At 39.7% G+C, this 21,184-nt stretch overlaps 1 protein-coding gene across 6 annotated transcripts in view; it reads right to left on the bottom strand.

The window, feature by feature from the left end:
• Window positions 1-321: 321 nt before the first annotated feature.
• Rcd1 (Reduction in Cnn dots 1) overlaps window positions 322-21,184 on the bottom strand; it is a 62,385-nt gene continuing 41,522 nt past the window's right edge. For 3 of the 6 annotated variants that reach the window (XM_076183602.1, XM_076183599.1, XM_076183598.1), the window contains 5 exons: window positions 20,292-20,697; window positions 19,080-19,150; window positions 7,913-8,047; window positions 7,374-7,764; window positions 322-3,327 (listed from right to left, as the gene is read on the bottom strand). In XM_076183602.1, coding sequence (XP_076039717.1) covers window positions 2,123-3,327; window positions 7,374-7,764; window positions 7,913-8,047; window positions 19,080-19,150; window positions 20,292-20,697 — 2,208 coding nt within the window. In that variant the 3' untranslated portion in view covers window positions 322-2,122. The remainder of the gene's footprint in view (window positions 3,328-7,373; window positions 7,765-7,912; window positions 8,048-19,079; window positions 19,151-20,291; window positions 20,698-21,184) is intronic. The other 3 variants (XM_076183601.1, XM_076183603.1, XM_076183604.1) reach the window with 3 other exon arrangements.

Raw genomic sequence — 21,184 nt, forward strand, 5'->3', positions numbered from 1 at the left:
GCATAATTGCACTCCCATCCACCACCTCTCCCTCCCTCTTATCTTGGCTACTCATGGATGGCAGGTCATTGCTGCATCTCGCCCTGGGTCAGTAGCAATGCACCAAGACACCAAAAGTGAATAAATAAAAAATAAATACCTACCAACATACATATACCAATGGCGTTTTACCCTTAGAAGGGAGGTAGCGATAAAACAAAGGCATAAAAACCATTCCCACCCATTCCTTCCCACATACTCCATTCCCATCTATCCCCTTCAGTAAATAAATAAAATAAAATGAAATGAATGATGTCTGAGTGTGGATAAGAAAACAGTTCCTCTGTTTGACAGGTACATTTTATTACTCAGTGCAACATACTATTTCACTCTTAGTATCTGCAACTGAGCCTAGAAACACCTTTGTGTCAAGACAATTCACCATTTTCAAATGTACAAGTTTGTGGTAATATTCCCAGCAATATGGGCACATTAAGATCATGGTGAAGGCCACTGTACTATACAGCATAAATAGAAAGATTACAGGTATCATCAGCTGATGGACATGATAAGTAGTTCTCAAGTGTGAAAAGGGGAAAAGAAGAAAAGACGAATTAAATTTTTTTTACAGTTGTGTTGTAATGAAAATTTGTATATCTATTTAGATGTAGATACATAAAACATACATAAAGAAAATCTCAGAGAGAGACAGAAAGGAGGGGAGGAGAGAGAGAGAGAGGGGGAGGAGTGAGAGAAAGAGGGGGGAGGGGGGGATGAATCCATAACACTAAACTGAGCCAACACCATGACTAAATAGATCTGAGCAAGGAGATTGCAGATCCCCTTTTCATATTTTCTTCCTGTAACGGGCCAATCTTTGACTTGGCCATCCAACCTTACAAGAGTGAATACCATAGATATATACGAAATAGAAACAAGTGGATTACATATGGGAAGAACAAGAGGATAACATATATGGTTCAAGTACTAAAAGTGCTGTACCTTCACCATGCAAAACTGGTGAGCAAATCTTCTTACTTTGCTAAATTATGTTATTTTCCTGAATGACTTTTCTGGACACCATGGCTGATGACATGCCAAAACTCAGAATTATGCAACCAATGAAATCAATTGTACTATTCAATTTATCAATGATAACGGTTGCATCAACTTCCGCTGACTGGAAATTCATAACCCTAAATCAGTTGGCCATGGTTCTTGGGTTCTCCCATGCAATTCCAGGATGAGCCACTAAACTATGGTCTGTGTTGTGTCAGTCTGGGACAGTTTCTGTGTCACCCATTTACAGTGTTAAGAGAAGGGGCGCAATCACCAGTTGTCCGATCTTCTAAGAGGTGGAGGAAATGAGTTACGAGTGGAATTTTCTTTCATAATGATGAAGAAAGACACTGGCATTCTGTACTGGCCTTGTGTGTCACAACAATTTGTGTACTAAAATTATTTCTTAATGTTGAACTGAGTAAAAATACATACTTCATGGAAGTTTGAGGTCTTTTCAATCTGACAATGAAATAACGGTGCAGTCTTGCAAAAGAATCCTTTCTCTGCTGCCCACATTCTAAAATCTATCAACATCCCCACCTCTATCTGGAGGTACGGCCCCAGGGGATGGCACTCAGTCTCTCAACTGAGCCCAAGACCTCATTATCAACTCCAAACTATCTCCTTAACCTTTTCATGGCTGATAACCAGCAACTGGTCCACCCCTTCTCTTCCTCCTCCTCCTTCTACAACAACTAATGTAAGCCAGTGATAGAGAAAAGTTCCTATAGTAATACAACACAGACTATTGTTCAGTCTTTTCTGGGAGAGATGTCTGGAAGGGTTCAGGAACTTCATCACCAACTATGGAGCCGCGGGTTTCTAGCCGATGAAACTTGAATCGACAATTGTATAGTACCTCCTGGTGACCACTTTTCAGATCTTATTCTGGCTAATGCTAGACTCTTCTATTCAGCCAATGCATGAACCTTCTTCAGCAACTTGTGATCATTTATAGATTCATCACACCATTCAGTTCAAGCTTCCTCTTATATGAATAAACCAACTACCAAAATCAAACCTGTAATGTGGCCACCACGTATCAACTGGTTATCAAATAATTTCTATATCTCGTAACCTTCTATAGAGTCTTCCTGGGTCGTCCACGAACCCGTGGACGTCCACGCTTGGGGCGAGGGTCTTCTTGATGTGCAGTGTTGGAAGACTCTGGTGGTGGGGAGGCTGGTGTGGTTCCAGCTTCACCTTTATCTTGCACAGATCCTACTCCAGTAGCCTCTGAGGTGTTCGTAACACCCTGGTCACTAGTACCTGTGTTAGAACCACCAGCTAACCCAACTGAGGGTCGGGGAGCAGTGCCCAATAGATGCCCTCTCAAAATTCCTGAGGTTCCTCCATGGGTGGTACCAGGTGATGAGGTACTGGAGAGGGTGTATGTCCTGGTGAGCACACCCCGGCCTCCAGTTGTTACAGGTAAAGACACACAAACGGCAGTACTACTACTGCTGGGGGGACTGACGGCACTTTTTGTGATGCCTCTTCCAAGAGTCTGTTGGCCACTCTTTATGTGTTGCTGTTGTTGCTGTGGTGCTGATGATGACACCCGAACGGCTGTGACACCACTGACAACGTGAAGAGGTCTACTATTACTGCTGCCGTTACTGCTGCTGGAAGCCACTGTGCTGATGCTGTTGCTGGTAGGTGTCGGGGAAACTGTGATTAAAGTGGCTATACTCTTCGATGCCCCAGGGGATGTCTGTGGGGATGGAGGAGGTTCGCTGGGCACCCTACAGCTCATCTCTGATGCAGCCACCAACAGTGCCAGTTCCCCTGCCATGGCCTTGGATGGGCCACCTATCATACAAGGGGCTGGTGCAGTGGGTGGTGTTCCAACCCCTGGACTTGCCCCGGGACTAACTGCAGAGGGAGTCTGTGATGGCCGTGCAGGTCGGTTGCTGCCATTGGCTGAAGCCGACGAAGGAGACGTTGGTGATGCAACAAGTCGGGTTGTGTGTGTGACCACGGGCCTTACGAGCCTTGGGGCCATGACCACCCGACCTACACGCCCAGTAACACCTCCTGCTAGGTTCCCTGTGACTGTGCCTACTGAAGAGGCAGCCCGACTTGTTGTAGAAGCTGATGGGGAAGATGTGACTGTAGTTGTGGTGAAGGCTTGTGAGGCAACAGCGTTGTTTGTGATCACAACAGCAGGATTTGTGGGTGGTGGTGTAGTAGGAACATTGGTTAACAGGAACGATGAAGAACTGCTCCCTCGTCCACTTGTCACTATGCGAATGCCTGCTGCTGTTCCCCCTCGGCAAGACACGCCTGTGCGAGGGAAGAAACAAACTCCTTATATCCTTCCATATACCAAAAAATCTTGTAGTCCCAAGCAAAAAATATATAATTGAAGGAAATGTCCAACTATTCAAGATACACCTGTGCTAAACAATTCCCTGGTGCAAGAATAATATGAGGAAATTTACATAAAATTTATAAGGCTACTTGGCATATCTGATGTATGCTCCAATTTCAAAGATTATATCTTCAATAAATTTATCCATCCAATGTCCCAGATTCTCTTCAAAAAGGAGAGAATATATATATATATATATATATATATATATATATATATATATATATATATATATATATATATACAGTAAACTTCCACTTATCCGAACTCCAAGGGGGATTAGAAATGTCCGATTAATCGAAATGTTCTGTTAATCCAACTTTGTATGTTTCATTCCCATGCGGTAATGTCGGCTGCAATATTTGTACCTGTAAACTTAACATACACATGGAAATGCTTATAATAGTTCATAAACATATTCTGTAGAGTATAAAGAGAAAATGTTTAGGGAGAGCTTGTGATACTGTATCGTCACCGAGAGGACTCACGAATGTATGAACCGCCAAACAGCCGATCAGGTGTAAACATGGATTGTGCTCCCACCGTGTGAGCACTTGGTGAAGCTTGCGGGTGGCGCGGGGGTGGCGGAAGAGGCGGTGGGGTGTTTGAATGTTCGGTTGAGATCCAAATACGTTCGGTTGAAGCGATGGCTACCGTATTGAGAAAATGTTCGGTTAATGCGATTATTCGGTTAAAACGCGTTCGGATAAGCGCGAGTTTACTGTATATATATATATACATTTACATGCATTACTTACATACATATGCCAAAGGGTTTTTTTTCCTTACAAGTGAGGTAGCCAAAAAACAAAGGCATAAAAAACCATTCCCACCCATTCCATCCCCAATACACTCCATTCCCCTCCACCCTCAACCCTCCCTCTCATCTTGGCACCTCCTGGATGATGGGTCATCCCTGTATCTTGTCCACTGCCCTGAGTCAGAAGCAGTGTCGCAAGACACAGCACATCCACAACGAGGCTGCTTCATTAAACTGGCGACCCCCCACCCCTCTCCGTCCCCTAATGCAGAAAAGGAGAAGACGGGGAGAAATCCCTTCGGGCTGTGTCAAATTTTTCTCACACATACTACCTCACCACCCATCCATTCCACCTCATGCATCACAACATCATCCATATACAACCATTTTCCATTCATCCCTGTTTTCTGTCCTCTCCCCTACTTCCTCAACAGACATTCTCCTCTTTCCCAAAGCCCCTTTCACCCCATCCATCCACCTTATTCTAGGTTGCCCCCTCATGTTCACTCCCTCCACATTTGCCTTCCATACCTCTTTTACTAGTCTTTCTTCACTCATTCTTTCCATGTGACCAAACCATCCCAATACTCTTTCATCAACCCTATCTCCCAACTCCCTTACCACCCCCGTTCTCCTCACCTCCTCATTTTTCATTCTATCCAGCCTAGTAACCCCCATCATACTTCTCAGACACCTCATCTCAAACACATTCAAACTCCATCTCTCTTATGTTCCATGTTTCTGCCCCATGCAGTGCTGTCGGCACAATCACTCCTTCATACAATCTCTCTTAGCATCCATTCCCAAATGTCTATTTTTCATTACACTTTTTAATCCACCAAGGCACTTACTCGCTTCTCTCAATCTACATTTTACCTCCACCTCCACTCCTCCCTTTCCTGCCACATTCACACCCAAATATCTAAAACTATCCACTTCCTCCAGTTGCTCTCCTTTAATGCTCACTTCCAGTCTGCTGCCACTTTCACCCCCTGTATATCTCATCACCTTACTTTTACCCACATTTATCTTAACTTTTTTCTTTCACACACTCTCCCAAACTCTGTCAGTATCGTTCACAAACAACAGCTGGCTCACCTCCCACTTTTCTCCATTTTCTTTAACCATCTCCAATCCCTGACTCACCACCTTTGCTTTTATCTCTCGCACTACCCCATCCATGTATAAGTTGAACAGCCAGGGTGACATAACACATCCCTGATGGAGTCCCACCTTTACCTCAAACCACTCACTCTCTCCATTTCTAATCCTGACACATGCTCTACTACTCTCATAAAAACTCCTGACAGCTCTTAAAAGCTTTCCTCCTATCCCGTATATCTGCAAAACCTCCCACAGTCCCTCCCTGTCTACCTTGTCATAAGCGTTTTCAAGATCCATAAAAGCCCCGAAAAATCCTTACCTTTTCCTATAGCTTTCTCACATATCTGTCTTACCACAAAAATCTGACCTACGCAACCTCTACCGGTCATAAATCCACACTGTTCCTCACCATTTACTCCCTCTGTTCCTCTCCTAATCCTCTCAATCAAGATCCTCCCATAAGCCTTCCCAAATACACTTAACAAGCTAATCCCTCTGAAACTACTACACTCACACTTGTCCCCTTTTCCCTTGTAGAGTGGAATTATACAGGCACTCCTCCAGTCCTCCGGCACTCTACCCTCACATTAAATAACCTCACTAGCCAGTCCACCATCACTGTACCTCCTTTTTTTTAGACATTCTGCATGGCATCCATCCAGACCAAGTGCCTTACCTGCTCTCATCATCCTAACAACTGCCTTCACATCATTCTTCACTATTTCTCCTCCATTTTTCTCACTCATCATGGTCATTTTCTTAACACTTCCCACTGCAACTATCTTTCCCTCCCTATCCTCCTTCACATTTAGCAACTCCCTAAAATACTCTGCCCATCTTCCTCTTACTGCCTTCTCTTCCATTATCATTTCTCCATCTGCACCTTTTACCTTTTCTTCTCTACTTGATTAGCCTCCTCTTCCTCTCTTAATTTCTTTCCAAAACATCTTTTTATTAGTTTAAAAAAATTCTGTCATACTCTTACCCCATTTCACATCTGCTCTCCTCTTTGCTTCCTTTATCTTATGCTTAACTTCCCTTCTCTTTACTTTGTACCTCTCATACAATTCCCTTGTCCTAATTTGAAGCCAATCTATAAAACCCTGTTTCCTCTCTTCTATACCCTTCTTTGCTTCCTCATCCCACCACTCACTATCCTTCCTCCTATTTCCTCCCGCCCTCCTTGTTCCACACTCCATCTTTGCACACCTTATGACTCCATCCTTGAACCATCCCCATTCCTCCTCCACTCCTAGTTCTACTCTATCCTTCACTCCCTCCCACTCCTCTCTCAGCTTCTTCTTGTACCCCTTCTCCTTTTCCTTCTCATTTAAAGAGTTCACCCTAAGCACCTCCCTACCTTTTGTCCTTTCCCTCTTTCTCTATCTATCCTCCATCTCAACTTACCTTCCACCAAAAAAAGATCTGATATTCCCCCACTCTCCCCCCTTAGAACATGTACATCCTTAACTCTTCTTATTATACTCCTATCTACCACTACATAGTCCATTAATGTTATATATATATATATATATATATATATATATATATATATATATATATATATATATTTATATATATATATATATGTATATATATATATATATATATATATATGGTGAAGGTGGATGAGGAAGACATAAATCAGAATCCAAGTTAGAAATATACTTGGAGTCTGAATTATGTCTTCCTCACCCACCTTCATCAACCTGTCACAATGCCTAATATATATATATATATAATAAAAAATAAAATAAAGTATAATGATAAATAATGGAAAAAAGTGCTTGAAGAGTTTTGAAAGCATAATAACTTACCTGTGTATTAGTACATATATACTGGAAACTGAGTGTGTGTGTGTGTGTGTGTGTGTGTGTGTGTATATATATATATATATATATATATATATATATATATATATATATATATATATATATATATATATATATATATATATATATATATATATATATATGTACAACAATTATACTCCCCATTACAAGAGGATGGCTCAATCAAAACTCATAACCACACTAGGAGACCCCTTACAAAAATGCAAATACTATTATGATAAGCACCTTCATTATTCTGTACCTTTCATTGTTGTTATTTCTTGGTTTCCTGAAGGTGCAGTGGTGGTTTCCAGTGAGGCTGTGCTGCTACTTGATGTAGTGGTAGTGACATTAGTACTACAGGTGGTGGTGGTCATGCTTGACAGCAGGATAGAGGTTGTCATGGAAGTAGCCGATCCACCTGGCCTTCCTCGCTTAAAACCATAGGTTGAGGATGAGAGTGTGGAAGATGACTGCTTTGGTGATGTAAGGATTGCTGAAGGTAGTAAGGCATTTGCGTTGGAGGACGAGGAAGGGGCAGCAGAGGAAGAAGATGACGTAGAAGAGGACGAAGAGTTGGACGAGGAGGACGAGGACGAGGAATTTGAGGAGGAACTGCTGTTGCTGCTGCTGTTGCTTTCCCCTCCAGTTGCCTGTCAGATAAACACAACATTACGAGAAAAACTGACAACCAACATGGTCTTTGTGTTCCAACACCCATTAGATTTCTTCATATCACCCACTTTCCCCCTTAAGCATCCCCCTCTCTTCTCTCTCTCTCTCTCTCTTTTTTTCTCTCACCTTGCCACTTCCTGTGAGAGCAGACTCTAGTTGTCCGATAGAAGGGACGGAGGAAGAGATGGAGGGGGAAGAGGAGGAAGGTTTATACTCCTGAAGCATTTCAAGAGGAATACCCGCTGTCCTTAGACTCAAGCCCTGGAGGAATCAGGCGTGAGGTAACGATGTCATAATTTTCTACAGTGCATGGTACGCAAGAGACATGTACAATAATAGTGTCTTTCTACAACACCTTTTTCTAACAGAAATCTAGTATATTTTAAGTGCTATGCACACTATGCATATCCAACTACACTTCCATCATGAAATAAAATAATTATATAAAGAAAATATAAAAATAACAATTTGGGTTTGAATAATGCCAAATCTTAAGAAGTGCAACATTAAACTTTGGTCAAGACTCTGTGAATATCATTGCAAGACCTAAATTACTATCAAGCAAAAATTCTTATTACCAATGATCATTATGAACACATGCAAAATTCTAAGTCACTATCAAGCACAAATAATTAAAATAAATATCAATAACATGCAACATAAATACATCCATCAGTATCACATGTATATTATTTAGAATACATATAATTTTATTTAAATTGCACTGTAATGGTGTGTCAAACATATTCAACAACAAATGAATAAGCACAACTGTAGATGAATGTTGATGAGGGACAAACAATAAGTACAGTACCTACTGCTGGTGGTCCTACACATTGAATGACGAAAAGACCCATCTCTCCACTGTCCATTTTCAAAACTTATTATTTTCCACAACTTTCTCCATGCATACATATCATCTAGATCTTACAACATTTTCAATTTTCCCTTAACTTTTGTTTGACAATAATATAATTTCATCCTTGTAACAATCTGCATTTTCACTTATCTTGGAATGATTTTTGTATCATCTGCAAACATGTAGCTTGTGCTAACATTTATGTCAATCAATAATATTACAGATGTTAGAACTGATCCTTGTGGGACTCCACTATTTATTCTGAACTTTACTGTCTGCCATGTATCAGTCTTTCAGGAAATAATTTATCCATTCAAAGAGCTTACCTCTAAGTCCTCCAACACAATTAATTTTCCACAAAAGTAAACTGTGAGGTATCAGCCCAAATACCTTCTCTAGATCTAACAAGTGCACCCAACCCTTCCTCTCTTTCAGCACATCAACTGCTCAAGTAGAAGCTTAGCAGATTTTATATGCACAATCTTCCAGTTCTTTAACTTATCTGATTATATGCATACCAAAATATTCATCTCTTCAAGGCATTTAACCCTTCTATCTCTTGCAATGCCCTTACATAATTTTGCTGCCATGTTGGACAAGGATATTGGTCTGTAGTTAGTTCAGTATTTTTTCATAACTTTCTCTTTTGTGAATTGGCACTACATAAGCTCTTTTTCATTCATGTGGTACAATTCTTTCCAACAAGTACTGAACTAAATAATAGATCCTGTTTACCAGCTGGTCCCTGTACTCATTAATTATCCAATTTGAGACTCCATCAGACCAATGAGCTTTACTCATATTCAGTGTTGCTAATAGTTTATGTAGTTTTCATTTTCATGTCTATTTCTTACAACCCATCACTTGATTCTGACTGATTCGGTTTAACGTCGCATACTCCCCCTATCAGGAGGCAAGGATGGTGACCTATACAGAGGACTTTGCAGCATGGAATTTTATAAACTATGACATTGGTCCAACTCGCTTGTGATGGTTCAAACCACCATCACTTAGAATTCCATGGTAAGTAGCAATGCTCAAACCCTTTGGGCCAGCGAGCATCCACAAGACAATGTTAGTGCATGGCAATAAGGCTGAACAGAGAATGTGGGGAGACAAATATCTGCTCTAATGAATTTGCCTTTTGTAATTCTTGTAATTTATGGGATAATAGGGACCAAAGACATGGATCTAAGTAGTTTTCTTGAAAGGTGGATGTTGGGGAGAATCATCTCACCATTGCCCATCTTTAAAATTTGCCAATGCCCTCAGCTTCATAAGAAAGTCCAGCACTGAGGGCCTAAGTTCAATTGCATTTCCTCATTCTTTTTTTTCACATAATGAGAGGAAACAACTGGACTGCTCCTCAATGAATACAGAAACTGCCCTACACTCACACAACACAGACAACAGTCCAGAGAGTATTCTTAGAGAGATCTAAAGAAGGCCCCAAGGACTGTTGCTCCAGGTTTCAAGTTAATGAAACTTGCAAAAACAATTACCAGTGTAACACTTGGAATGTCAATAATGATCAGTCACATGAAAGATTTCCCCTAAAATAAGAAAGTCATAAAAAAAGTGGAGATGTTTGGAGTTGCCATTGCAAATCCAGGTCTCTGACTGCTGACAATTTTCATCAACCAAAAAAGTTAACAAAGAGCATCAGATGTATTCCATTAAAACTTTTAATTTTACTTAAAACTGTAGTGTTGCTTTTCTATGTATATAAAAAATAAATCACAGAAGGATAACATGATTCTGTAAACACAGCTATAAGAGTATGAAAGAAAAGAAATTATGAAGGTAAGCTTTCATCCATTTTGGGAAGAGATAATCACTCCTGACATGTCATTAGATGACATGATGTGACAGTAATGCTCATGTCATTTAAGGAAGCAGATTAAACTGACGGAGAGGCTCTCTTGGTCTGGAACAGGAGTGTCACGGGGCCATGGGAACCAAATGAAGAAGACTATATATCTGAAGGATGTCAAGAAACAGTTTTCCATATAGATATATCAACTAATATAAAAGATTAGAAAATCCCAAGCTAAAACCAAAAGCAAATTTAACACAACCAAGAAGTTTTTTCCAAGACAAGCAGGAACCATACTGGCATAACTGTGTTCAGGTCACCACCCAGCACTGAAGCAATACCTACACAGAATAGATCTAGCCACTGAGTCAACCTGCCCCAGATGCAACCACAAGACACACAGCACCTCATCCTACATGCCTCCACTCTCGTTCAACCCAAACAATGGCTGCATATCTTTTCTTGTGTGAATTGTATACCAACTGGGAGGCCACTGCCAACCTGAGCTGTGGGTTTCCAGCAAGAGAGTGGGGCAATGGATTGACTGAACAGATGGGGCACTATGAGTGTAGCAACTCTCCTGTACATTACAAGTAGGTAAATACCAATGGATACACTTTGGTGCATTTACCCTCCTAAAATTGCTAGCTTTTTCACTTGCAGGAAATATTTTCAAACAAAAATATTGAAAATTGAAGAAAATTATACGGAGGGAAATATGATAACATATTAAAAACTGTCCTCCAGCACATTGCAGAGACATACCTCCTTTATAGCAGAGCCTGAGAGCCAGAACTACTTTACCTCCACCACTTCATTCTAGGGCAACCTCTCCAACCTACTAATCTCAATGAAAATTCAAAAAGCTGACATGACCATCCTTTGCATAATTTTTCTTCTACTCACAACTACTCTCCACTCATTCCTCTTTTGCACTCTCCTCCTTGCTCAAAGGACACACCTCTTGTACCCAATGCCCCTTCACCCTGTCCACCCACCCACCTCCATCTTGGTCTTCCTCTCAAGTTCACTCCATCCAATCCAGATCTCCACATTCGTCTTGATTGCCTTTCTTCATTCATTCTTTTCACAGGCCAAAACCACCACAGCTCTTTTTGAGATACCCTATCCAGCAACACACTTTCTGCTCTTTATTCTCTGCCTCACCTCCTTGCAACATGCACCACACATCTCAAACATATTTAGGTTTTTTCTTAAATTCCAAGTGTCTGCTTCATAGAGTGCCATGGACAGAATAAGTTCCTCATACAACCTTCTCTTTGTGTTCTTCTCTAGATATATATTTATCATAATACTTTTCATTCTTCATAGACACTTACTGCCTCCTATGCTCTAAGCATCACCTCCATCTCCACTCCTTGATTCACAACTCTCCTCTTGTCAGCTCTGCATATGTGAAAAGGTGTAAGAAATACAGGAGAAACTGACAGAGAGATCCTAGGCCCATTCTGGAGACAAGGTGTCAGCTCCAGGTGGACATTGGGGTATTGACATGTTTTGAAAATGGGCAGATCTACTGTCCATCTTGTAGGACAACTACAAGCAGGTCACTGGTCCCAAAAACAGCAAAATGTTGAAAGCAGTGGATGGAGTATGCATGAATAGAAGAATCAGAATGAGAAGGAGTGATTAGGTGAAGTGGGTCTTGGATGGATGTGAAATGCCAGTGGAACAGAGAAGGGAGAATGCAAAAGATAACAGTGAATGAAGGTAGATGACGGGAAGATGAAACAATGATATGGCTTAAAAGGAAATTCTCATCTACACCATAATTTGAGTCAATGAGACACGGGAGATTGTACTTGGTGAAATGGTATGGATAAACCAGATTCAGCTGCTGGGGCCTGCTCAGGAAGAGATATGCCTTGCTGCATTGCTCTTGCTGCAGCAGAGTGCAACCCTTCTTCACAGAGGTGCCAAGATGGAAGATGTGGATGTGAGTTTTAACACAGCCACCTACTTATATACACACACATACATTCATATACCAAGGGTTTTTCCCCCCTTACAAGGGAGGTAGCCAAAGCCAAAAGACATAAATCCACTATCACACATTTCATCCCCAGATATTCCACTCCCATTCAACACCCCTCCCTCCTTCCCTCTTCTCTTGGCTCCTGGATAATGGATCATCCCTGCATTTTGTCCACTGCCCTGGGTCAGAAGCAATGCAGCAAGATATCCCATGAACAGTAAGACCGCTTCAATTATATATCTATATATATATATATATAAGTATATATGTAATTATATTATTATAATTACTGTGGATATCCTGTCTTGCTGTATTGAATCTGGCCCAGGGCAAGGGTGAGATGCAGGGATGACCTGTCATCCAGGATGAGCCAAGAAAAGAGGAAGGGAGGGGTGGTGAATGGGAGTGGAAAGGTGGGGATAAAATGGGTGGGAGTTGAATGATGTCTTTTGACTTTGGCTCCCTTGGAAGGGGAAAAGAACCTTAGTATATGTATGCATCTTACCTAGTTGTATTATATGGGAAGGGGAGCAATGCTCTTGGTGACCTGTCTTTGTATTTCACATCTGGTTAGTTCTTAAATTCAGCTCTGCATGTGCGTATATATATATATATATATATATATATATATCCGTGTTTTTCAAATGGTGCACCTGGGTGCACTAATGCACCCTGGAAGGTAACCAGGTGAGCCCCAAGATAATGAAAGATTAAATTAATAAATATGCTTATATTTAATTTTTCTTATTATTTTTATATATTTTAAAGACACCAAAAATGTGGTTTAATAATCAGCATCAACTCTTCCCCATTTGAAATTTTGAATTGAAAGGTAAATTCCTTAATCTTTAAGAAGCGATGGCATGGCTAAGCCTTTCCCTTTTTCTATCCTAGGAGATTTAAATGAGTCATTTCTGATCCCCCCTCCCACCCCCTCTCTCTCAACTGACTACTGAATGATAATTCAGATCTTTTGATACTTTCCATTTTTTTTTTTATGTTTTACATGGTTTGTGGGAGTTTGTAATGAACTAGTTCCTTTTTTGGGGGTAGAATCAATGATGCGTCCCAAAGTTTTGGTTAATTCATAGGTGCGCTCCAAAGTTTTGGTTAATGCATAGGTGTGCCCTGGTGTAAAAAAGTTTAAGAAACTCTGATATATATATATATATATATATATATACATAATATATATATATATATATACATAATATATATATACAGAATAAATGTATATTTGTATATATATTATCTTAAGCTTTTCAAAAATGGGGTTTGAACTAAAGATTATGTACTGTGTACTCAAGATACACACCTTGGAGTCCAAAATATGTTCACCAACAGTAACTGTAGTACTTCCACAAATGGTAGAAAAAGGATGTCAAATTACAATACTCATGCAGAAAATGTTGTATTGAAATTTTTACAATTATCTAATCAAAGCATAATGTGTAAAAATCAAATTAATGAACAAATATTTAAGAGAAAAAAATAAATGTAATGCAAAATGTGGAAATAATTGGTCAGTATTGACAATGTTAAATAACAAAAAATTAGAGGTTCTGTTTTTTGGTGATAAAATACAAAAATTGTCCGATAACTACTCCTTGGGTAATTCTTATTTCAACTTTAAATTGGATACATGCTTGTGAAGTTAAGTATCTAATAACATCCAAACTATATGATCAGATAAACTCTAATGGGTATTTAGATTTGGTGACCACTTGATTCCCATATGGCACCAGCCAATTTGATAATCACCAAATTCAGAACACAAAAACAGTGCTTGGTTACAAGGCCAGCAACAAAATTCACTTTTATCAGTACAACTAAAGAATAGCAGCCCTGGCCAGGGCCCTCACACAGGGGGTGAGGGGCATATGCTTGGTGGCAGTACATTTAGGGGGGAGGGGGGCAATTCTAGCCTGGAGTTTCTGCCCACAAAGGTGCAAAATACAGTAAAATTCCTTTTATCCAACCTTTGAACAATTGACTTGTCCAAATATCTGACTTTTTTCTTCAATGTCTCAAGTCGGATAGAAGCTGAATTTGTCCAAACATCCGACCATCGAGTGATTGTTTCGTTGTTGCTCTCAATGCTACTGACTCATGGCGCTCAGGTCATCTGTTATTTTCGCGGGCATTTCAGCATTTGTATATGTTTGGTCTTTGGTGGTTATTTCTCCTCAACTCTGCTGTGTTGTTTATTCTGCTTTATTGTACCATAAATGAGTGAAAATGTCCCAAACCAATGAGTTTATTATTTATTTGTTTTTTTAGTGTACATCCAAATATCTGACTTTTCCAAACATCCGATCTAGGGTAAGTCCCACCAAGATCAGATAAAAGGAATTTTACTGTAATTGTATTAAAAAAGTGGTCAAAGAAGCCCTGAATATTTGACCATAATCTATGATTTTTGCATTAGATTCAATAAAATATGATATACAGTACTTCCCTTTATCCTTTCAGCAATAGGGACATTAAATACAAATTCTAAAATCCATTTCATTAATTTGCAAGACAATAGCTAAAACAGGCAGTAACTGGTAGTGAAGGTAGGAAGTGGTGATGGGGGAGGGGGGAGGGGTTTGGCATCACTGAGAACTTTGCCCCAGGGTAGGACTTAGGCACTCACCCTGGCCAATGGACATTGTTGTGCCTGATGTCCACTGGTTAATTTGACTACTCAGTGTTATCACAGTCTCTTAACTAATGCGTATGTGTGTGCGTATATATATATATATATATATATATATATATATATATATATAGAGAGAGAGAGAGAGAGAGAATAAAATAAAACAAAATAGATCAAAAACACTAAATAAGCACAACCTTATGATACAAAGAAATGCTTGCTGTGGATGAGCAAATTTGACAATGTAGTAAAGTTAGGTTGGATAAGGTGAGGTTTGGTTAGGCTTGATAGGTTTAGTTTAGGTTAGGTTTGCCTTGGTTATGTTTGGTGAGGTTAAGTTATTGCCTATATATGGCAAGTATTTACGTAATCTTAAGTTTGTGTTCAGTATATTGTTTTGTAGGGTGGGTGGATGCTTTGAGTTGGCCACCCCATTGTAAAGGGGAAGGGACTTTTGACATATGCATGCATGTGTGTGGGTGTATCATGTTGTTTTGGTTTTAGATTTTTAATTCTATATACATATATACATACATGCATATATATATATTTACTTATTTCTTACCATTTAGGTACTAATTATCAATATTGATGCCATGAATCAATGATGTCATCAATTAATTGAATCCCCCAATCAGCATACACAATAACATCCATTGGCCAGGATCACTTTTTTTACTTGCACTCTTTTATCTACACTCAAGATTTTAATTTCATATTCTCCAACTTTGCATAATATAAAAATCTAAATGAGATAAGTTTTATTTAATATATATATATATATATATATATATGTATATATATATATATATATACATATATATACAGTGTATATATACACCCACACACCTACCACAGGCATTTTACCTCTTGTAAGGGGGTTGGGTGAGTTGGAGTCCACACCCATATAACAAACAAATAAAACCCATTCAATGATGCCTTTTGATTTCAACACCTATGGAACAAAGGGTCACCCAGCTCCTTGTCACACCCTTTGAACCCAAAGCAATGCTGTGAGGGATCTTCCACAGTGGAGCCAAACACATCTAGTAGAACCTTTTTAACTACTTGCCGGCATCTGACATCATGAAATAAGAATACGGGAGAAAAAACAATCCCAACAAAGTAGTGACAAATACATTTATGAATATAAGCATCATGTGGTTAGTAATGTTGCTCTGTGACATTACTACTATGTCAAATAATGCCACACCTCTGGAAATTCATTCACAGAATTTGAGCACAACATCGCTAAACTTTGATTTTCCGTATCTTTTTAGCGGTTTCATAAAGCTAAAGTTGTGCCAAATTTGAGTACCCACTGTATGTTGTAGCCTTTCCTTTTTACCCACACTGCAAAGGTGAGTCATCAACGCAATCATCATCAATAGGTCCTTACAACCCCCACCTAAAGAAAGACGAAGGATGGATATAATTTCCACATCTCTATTTCAAGAGAAAGTTGGGTGGAGGGGGGGTAGATGATAAAGTTTGGAAAAAGTAGAAAGGAAGAATATTTTCATGCTTAAATTAAACCAGTATTTCTTTTTTAAATGAAGAATAATTTTCCTTTACCAAGGATAATGCAGACAAGGTCATCATATTAAGACAACAGAGCAGAACTTGAAGTAATAAGACTTAAATTGAACAAATCTAGACTTAAGAAGGAAAGAGGAAAAAACTGATTTACCAATAGAGTGGTTAATGAATGAAATAGACTTAGTAACCATGTAGTAAGTGTAGAAACTATCGGTTGTTTTAAAAGAAGGTTAGATAACTTTGTGGATGGGTATGATAGGTGGTAATGGACATGGAAGTGCCTAGTGTAGGCCTTATGGCTCTTGCAGTCTCCTTCATTTTTATGTTCTATGTGCATGTGTGACACAAGGCTATGGGAATATCTTAACAATTCTTAAAGTAATGATATCGCTGTGGATGAACATGACAAGAACTGCAATAAAGCATCTGCTTTACAAAGGTTGGAAAACATGTTCAAGAAAAAGCTCACCAAGAAATGTGAAAGATAGCAAAATATACTTCCTAAATACAAATGGAATACTAGGTACTGAATGCTAATTTCCTGGAATGAATGTTTATACATATACAGTAAATATATATTTATGAGTGAAGAAAGTAGCAAAAGAGTGTGTGTGGTTGAGAATGGATGAGCCTACTCCATAAACAAATTCAAGGCAAGTTTGATGAGTGGAGGAATTCTATTCAAATACTTGCAGTACAATACCCAGTACCCCACAATATGTCCATACAAAAACGTAGATACACACACAGTTCACAAAACAACCACTTGATATAGTTCCAAATTCCATGCTGCATCAAACATCCCAGATATCAACCCAAAAGTAAAATCACTCCCAACAAAAGTAAGAATTAATTAATTCCTTGTTCCCTTGGGTGAACCTGCAGTCCCACAGTGGCTGATAATAGTTCTCAGGTGCTCCTATTGGTATCTCTAGGAAGAAACTTTGGGTTGTTGTCTATGTTCCATTAATGAAGCACTGTTTCCATGTCACCAGATAAAGTGGTAGGGGAAGGTTACAGTTGCCAGTTGTTAGCTCTCCATGTGTAAAATGTAAGAAACAGGACTGAAGTTGACGGAGAGCAATCTTGGGCCCAATCTAAGTATTGAGTGTCAGCCCCCTCATGTGCAGGACCAACATGTGTAGTTACTCATCACTGTTCCCACAAGTAAAACTTAGTTTGACAAACCTTTGTTCTAGTTACCACCCTGCATTAAAACAATATAAAGAATCAACCTGGCAAAACACTCTGATTGCCCATGATGCTATTACCACACAGAAGACATAAATCCCCTTACACACCACAATCTTTCAGCCCTTCCAGAGAGCTACAAAAAACATTTTCACTGAATGAGTTACGAACTGTACCAGTGGCCATGATTGGTTTCCTATGGGCTGTGGGTCTCTTGCAAATAAGAACTGGGGCAATGAACCTGTACCCCCAGCAAACCCTGGGAGATCACTTCATTCACAAGCCAATGCCATTCCCCAGTTTCTTTGAACAAGCCCCCATGTAGCCATCCTTCCCATCCAAACAGCACCCACCAGGAATTGTTCACTTGCACTAGCTATGGGTTCCTGTAAATGTCCCCTTTCTCTCCTCCAAAAAGGGTTGTCTCATATGAAAACAATCCTGTATATATAATCAACATTAGAGACACTAGCCATGTGCCTGTATAACTGGAGTTGACGTTGATGTACAATGCTGGTAACAGGATTTGGCGGAGTCTAATGGAGCAGCTGTTGGTTTGATGCACTGCAAATCCAAATCATCAACCCAACCAACATTAATAACTCCTGAGTAGTCTTATGTACAATATTTAACCATTTAAAAACAATGTAATTTTCAAAAAGAAAGAAAAAGAAAATAGTACACAAAGACTGCTTTATGGTCTTTTTGTGACTAGAGGACTTTGGCAAATGAAAAACATACATTCATAAGTTTCTTTCACCCTTTTTACATTCAAACTAACTCTAATCATATATGTACATCACACAATAATTAGTTGAGGTTAAAGAAATAATGTTCTGTCAACCTATAAACCCAAAGGGTGAGTATAGTGACCATCTATTTGACATCAGTTTTGAAAGGTTATCTGACAAAAGCATCTTAGCAATTTCATAAGAAGTTGAGCACATCTATAAAAAGCGCTCCTACATTCCCACCAGTTTTAGTAGGGTTAGTTTGGGATCCCACCTGTACTACATGCTCCCCTGTCCACCATAACCATCATCCCTAAGATCCCAGCACTTCACTCAACTTGACTATCACTTTTCATGCACGTTTATTGTCATCAAACTTGGACTACCTAGGAGCAATCACTCTTTCCACCTTCCCCACCCTAAGACCTCTCATTCTCCTTCATATCAGGCCCCACTCAAGCCTCTCTCCTCAGCATGCACTGGTCCATGCATGCATCCTCGCACTCCCAAGGTCACTTACGCAGAGTCTCTGGCGCAGGATAGGGCACGCATCGCCGGGACTGGCCGAGGACGACCCTTGTGGGCTGATCGCTGTGAGATCCAAGTAAGGTCATCCCATTAATGTTAAGATGAACTCTCATTTGACAATTATCTTCAAAGATGATTCAATCCTGTAGGTTATGATGAACTCCCCAGCACACTGGAAGCACTCACATAAAAAATGATCAACTCTACTGTGGATTCTTCACTTTTCAATGCAAACGTTTTTGGCCACTTTAATTTTTTGTAAACCTTTTGACGTGTTATAGCAATACTAAACTTTGTGATAAAGTCTTTGTTTTCCTAAGTTGGAAAATCTTTTTCCCATTGCTTTCATTCCAGCTTCAAAAAATTCTGAAAAAGCTTTGGGTGTATTCCAGTAACCGAGGTTATTGAGCTCAGAAAAATCTGTGACATTTCCTAATGTAATTATGTTACTGTCACTGCCATCAATGCTATAAATTCTAATTTATCCAAATGATTGCTAAATTCTCTTCTTGCTATCTCTAATCTCTCTTCTCGCTATCTCCTGTGGGACAGACTTCACCATGTCTACTATCACTACCTTCAATCTCATTTGAACTATTTACACTATCAGACAGTGTCCTGTGAGCACCCTCTCCCACAATGCCTTCACATGAATCTCCCTGGGTCCAGCTTCCTGCACTATTGCTTTCGCCTGCTGAATCACTCCAATTCATAACATCAACTTCTTCGTTTTCATCATCAATTTGTGCAACATCTTCCCTTATGGAGTCACTACTTTTCTTGCTCTTAATTCCATCACAATCTTCTCTATTCACACTACTACTATGACTACTTTCAATACTTGCTAATTCACTAACTGCACTCCTCCCTTTTTCACTATCTTCGATCAAATTCTTCCCAAAAGTCTCATAACAAATGCTGCTAGCTTCACCAGCCTTATCCTTGGAGCCACTGACACTACCACTGTCATCTTCCTTGGCTTCTTCCCCAAAAGAATTCTCTCCTACCACCACCCTATTGCCACTAGATCCACCACTAATCAAGACTACACTTCCTCTATGATCACTGGTCATGGCATGAACGCTGCCTCGTTTAACTCGCACCCTTGCTTCTTGTACTGGAATGTGTGAGTGCTTCCCGAGCGGAAATCGCTGGATTGCAATGGAGTGTTCTTGGCTCGTGAGCTGACCAAGCAGAGACAAACCTCGAGGTGCGCTGGAGGAAGAGGAGGTAGTAGAGGAGGAGGAAGAGGAAGAGGGAGGGAAGGTAGAAGAAGAAATGGTGATGGTAGTTGATTCCTTGTTGATTGAAGATCTTTGGGACTCAGTTGAAGCTATGGATGAAGTGACAGTGGACGTGCCTATGCATAGGGCCGATGTGGCAGTGACCATGGAGGCTTGGGGGCTACGTAGGCGAGTGAGGGACCCGACTTTGCCCAACACTACACAAGTCATAGCCTTTGGGTCATTGGTAGTGGCTTGAGGAAATCCTGCATTTTGGAGTGACGGAATGGAAGGAACAAGTGCCGAAGATAAAGTGGTAACCAAATGTGAAGGCGTGGTGTCCTTTGTAGACGATGCAGGTCCTGGCAAAGCTGCTTGGTCCCCACGCTGCAAGCAGAGGGAGTGGGTGCATGCACAACTACGGCTTACAAACAAAATAATAAAGTAATGGCAAACTCATGAAATCTTGACTGTCCAAGGATATTAAACCTCGACATGCTTTATGCAATTCAAGAAACTTCTTCAAAATAATGAAAGTGCTATCTTCAGCAAAATATAAAGAAAACTAATAAAAAAAATATATAGATTTCAATCACACATACACACAAAAAAAAACCATGAACTAAAATTGAGCACATTAACCGACACACTTTAGGCAGTAACAGAAAAAAAAAGAAGAATTGTAGAAACCAGATATAAAGCTTCATTGAGAAAAAGGTGTACAAAGAAAAAAATCTTATTATTTCTATTTAAAAATAATAATAATAAATAAATAATAATAATAAAGAATAAATAAATAAATGTAGAACATTATGCTAACCCATCTTCTCTGACCTTTGACATAAGACAACTGTTTCCTATGAGGACACATTTA

The sequence above is a fragment of the Oratosquilla oratoria genome, chromosome 4 (assembly GCF_046742065.1).
Source record: "Oratosquilla oratoria isolate Oo_2021 chromosome 4, ASM4674206v1, whole genome shotgun sequence".
NCBI classification, from domain to species: Eukaryota; Metazoa; Arthropoda; class Malacostraca; order Stomatopoda; family Squillidae; genus Oratosquilla; species Oratosquilla oratoria.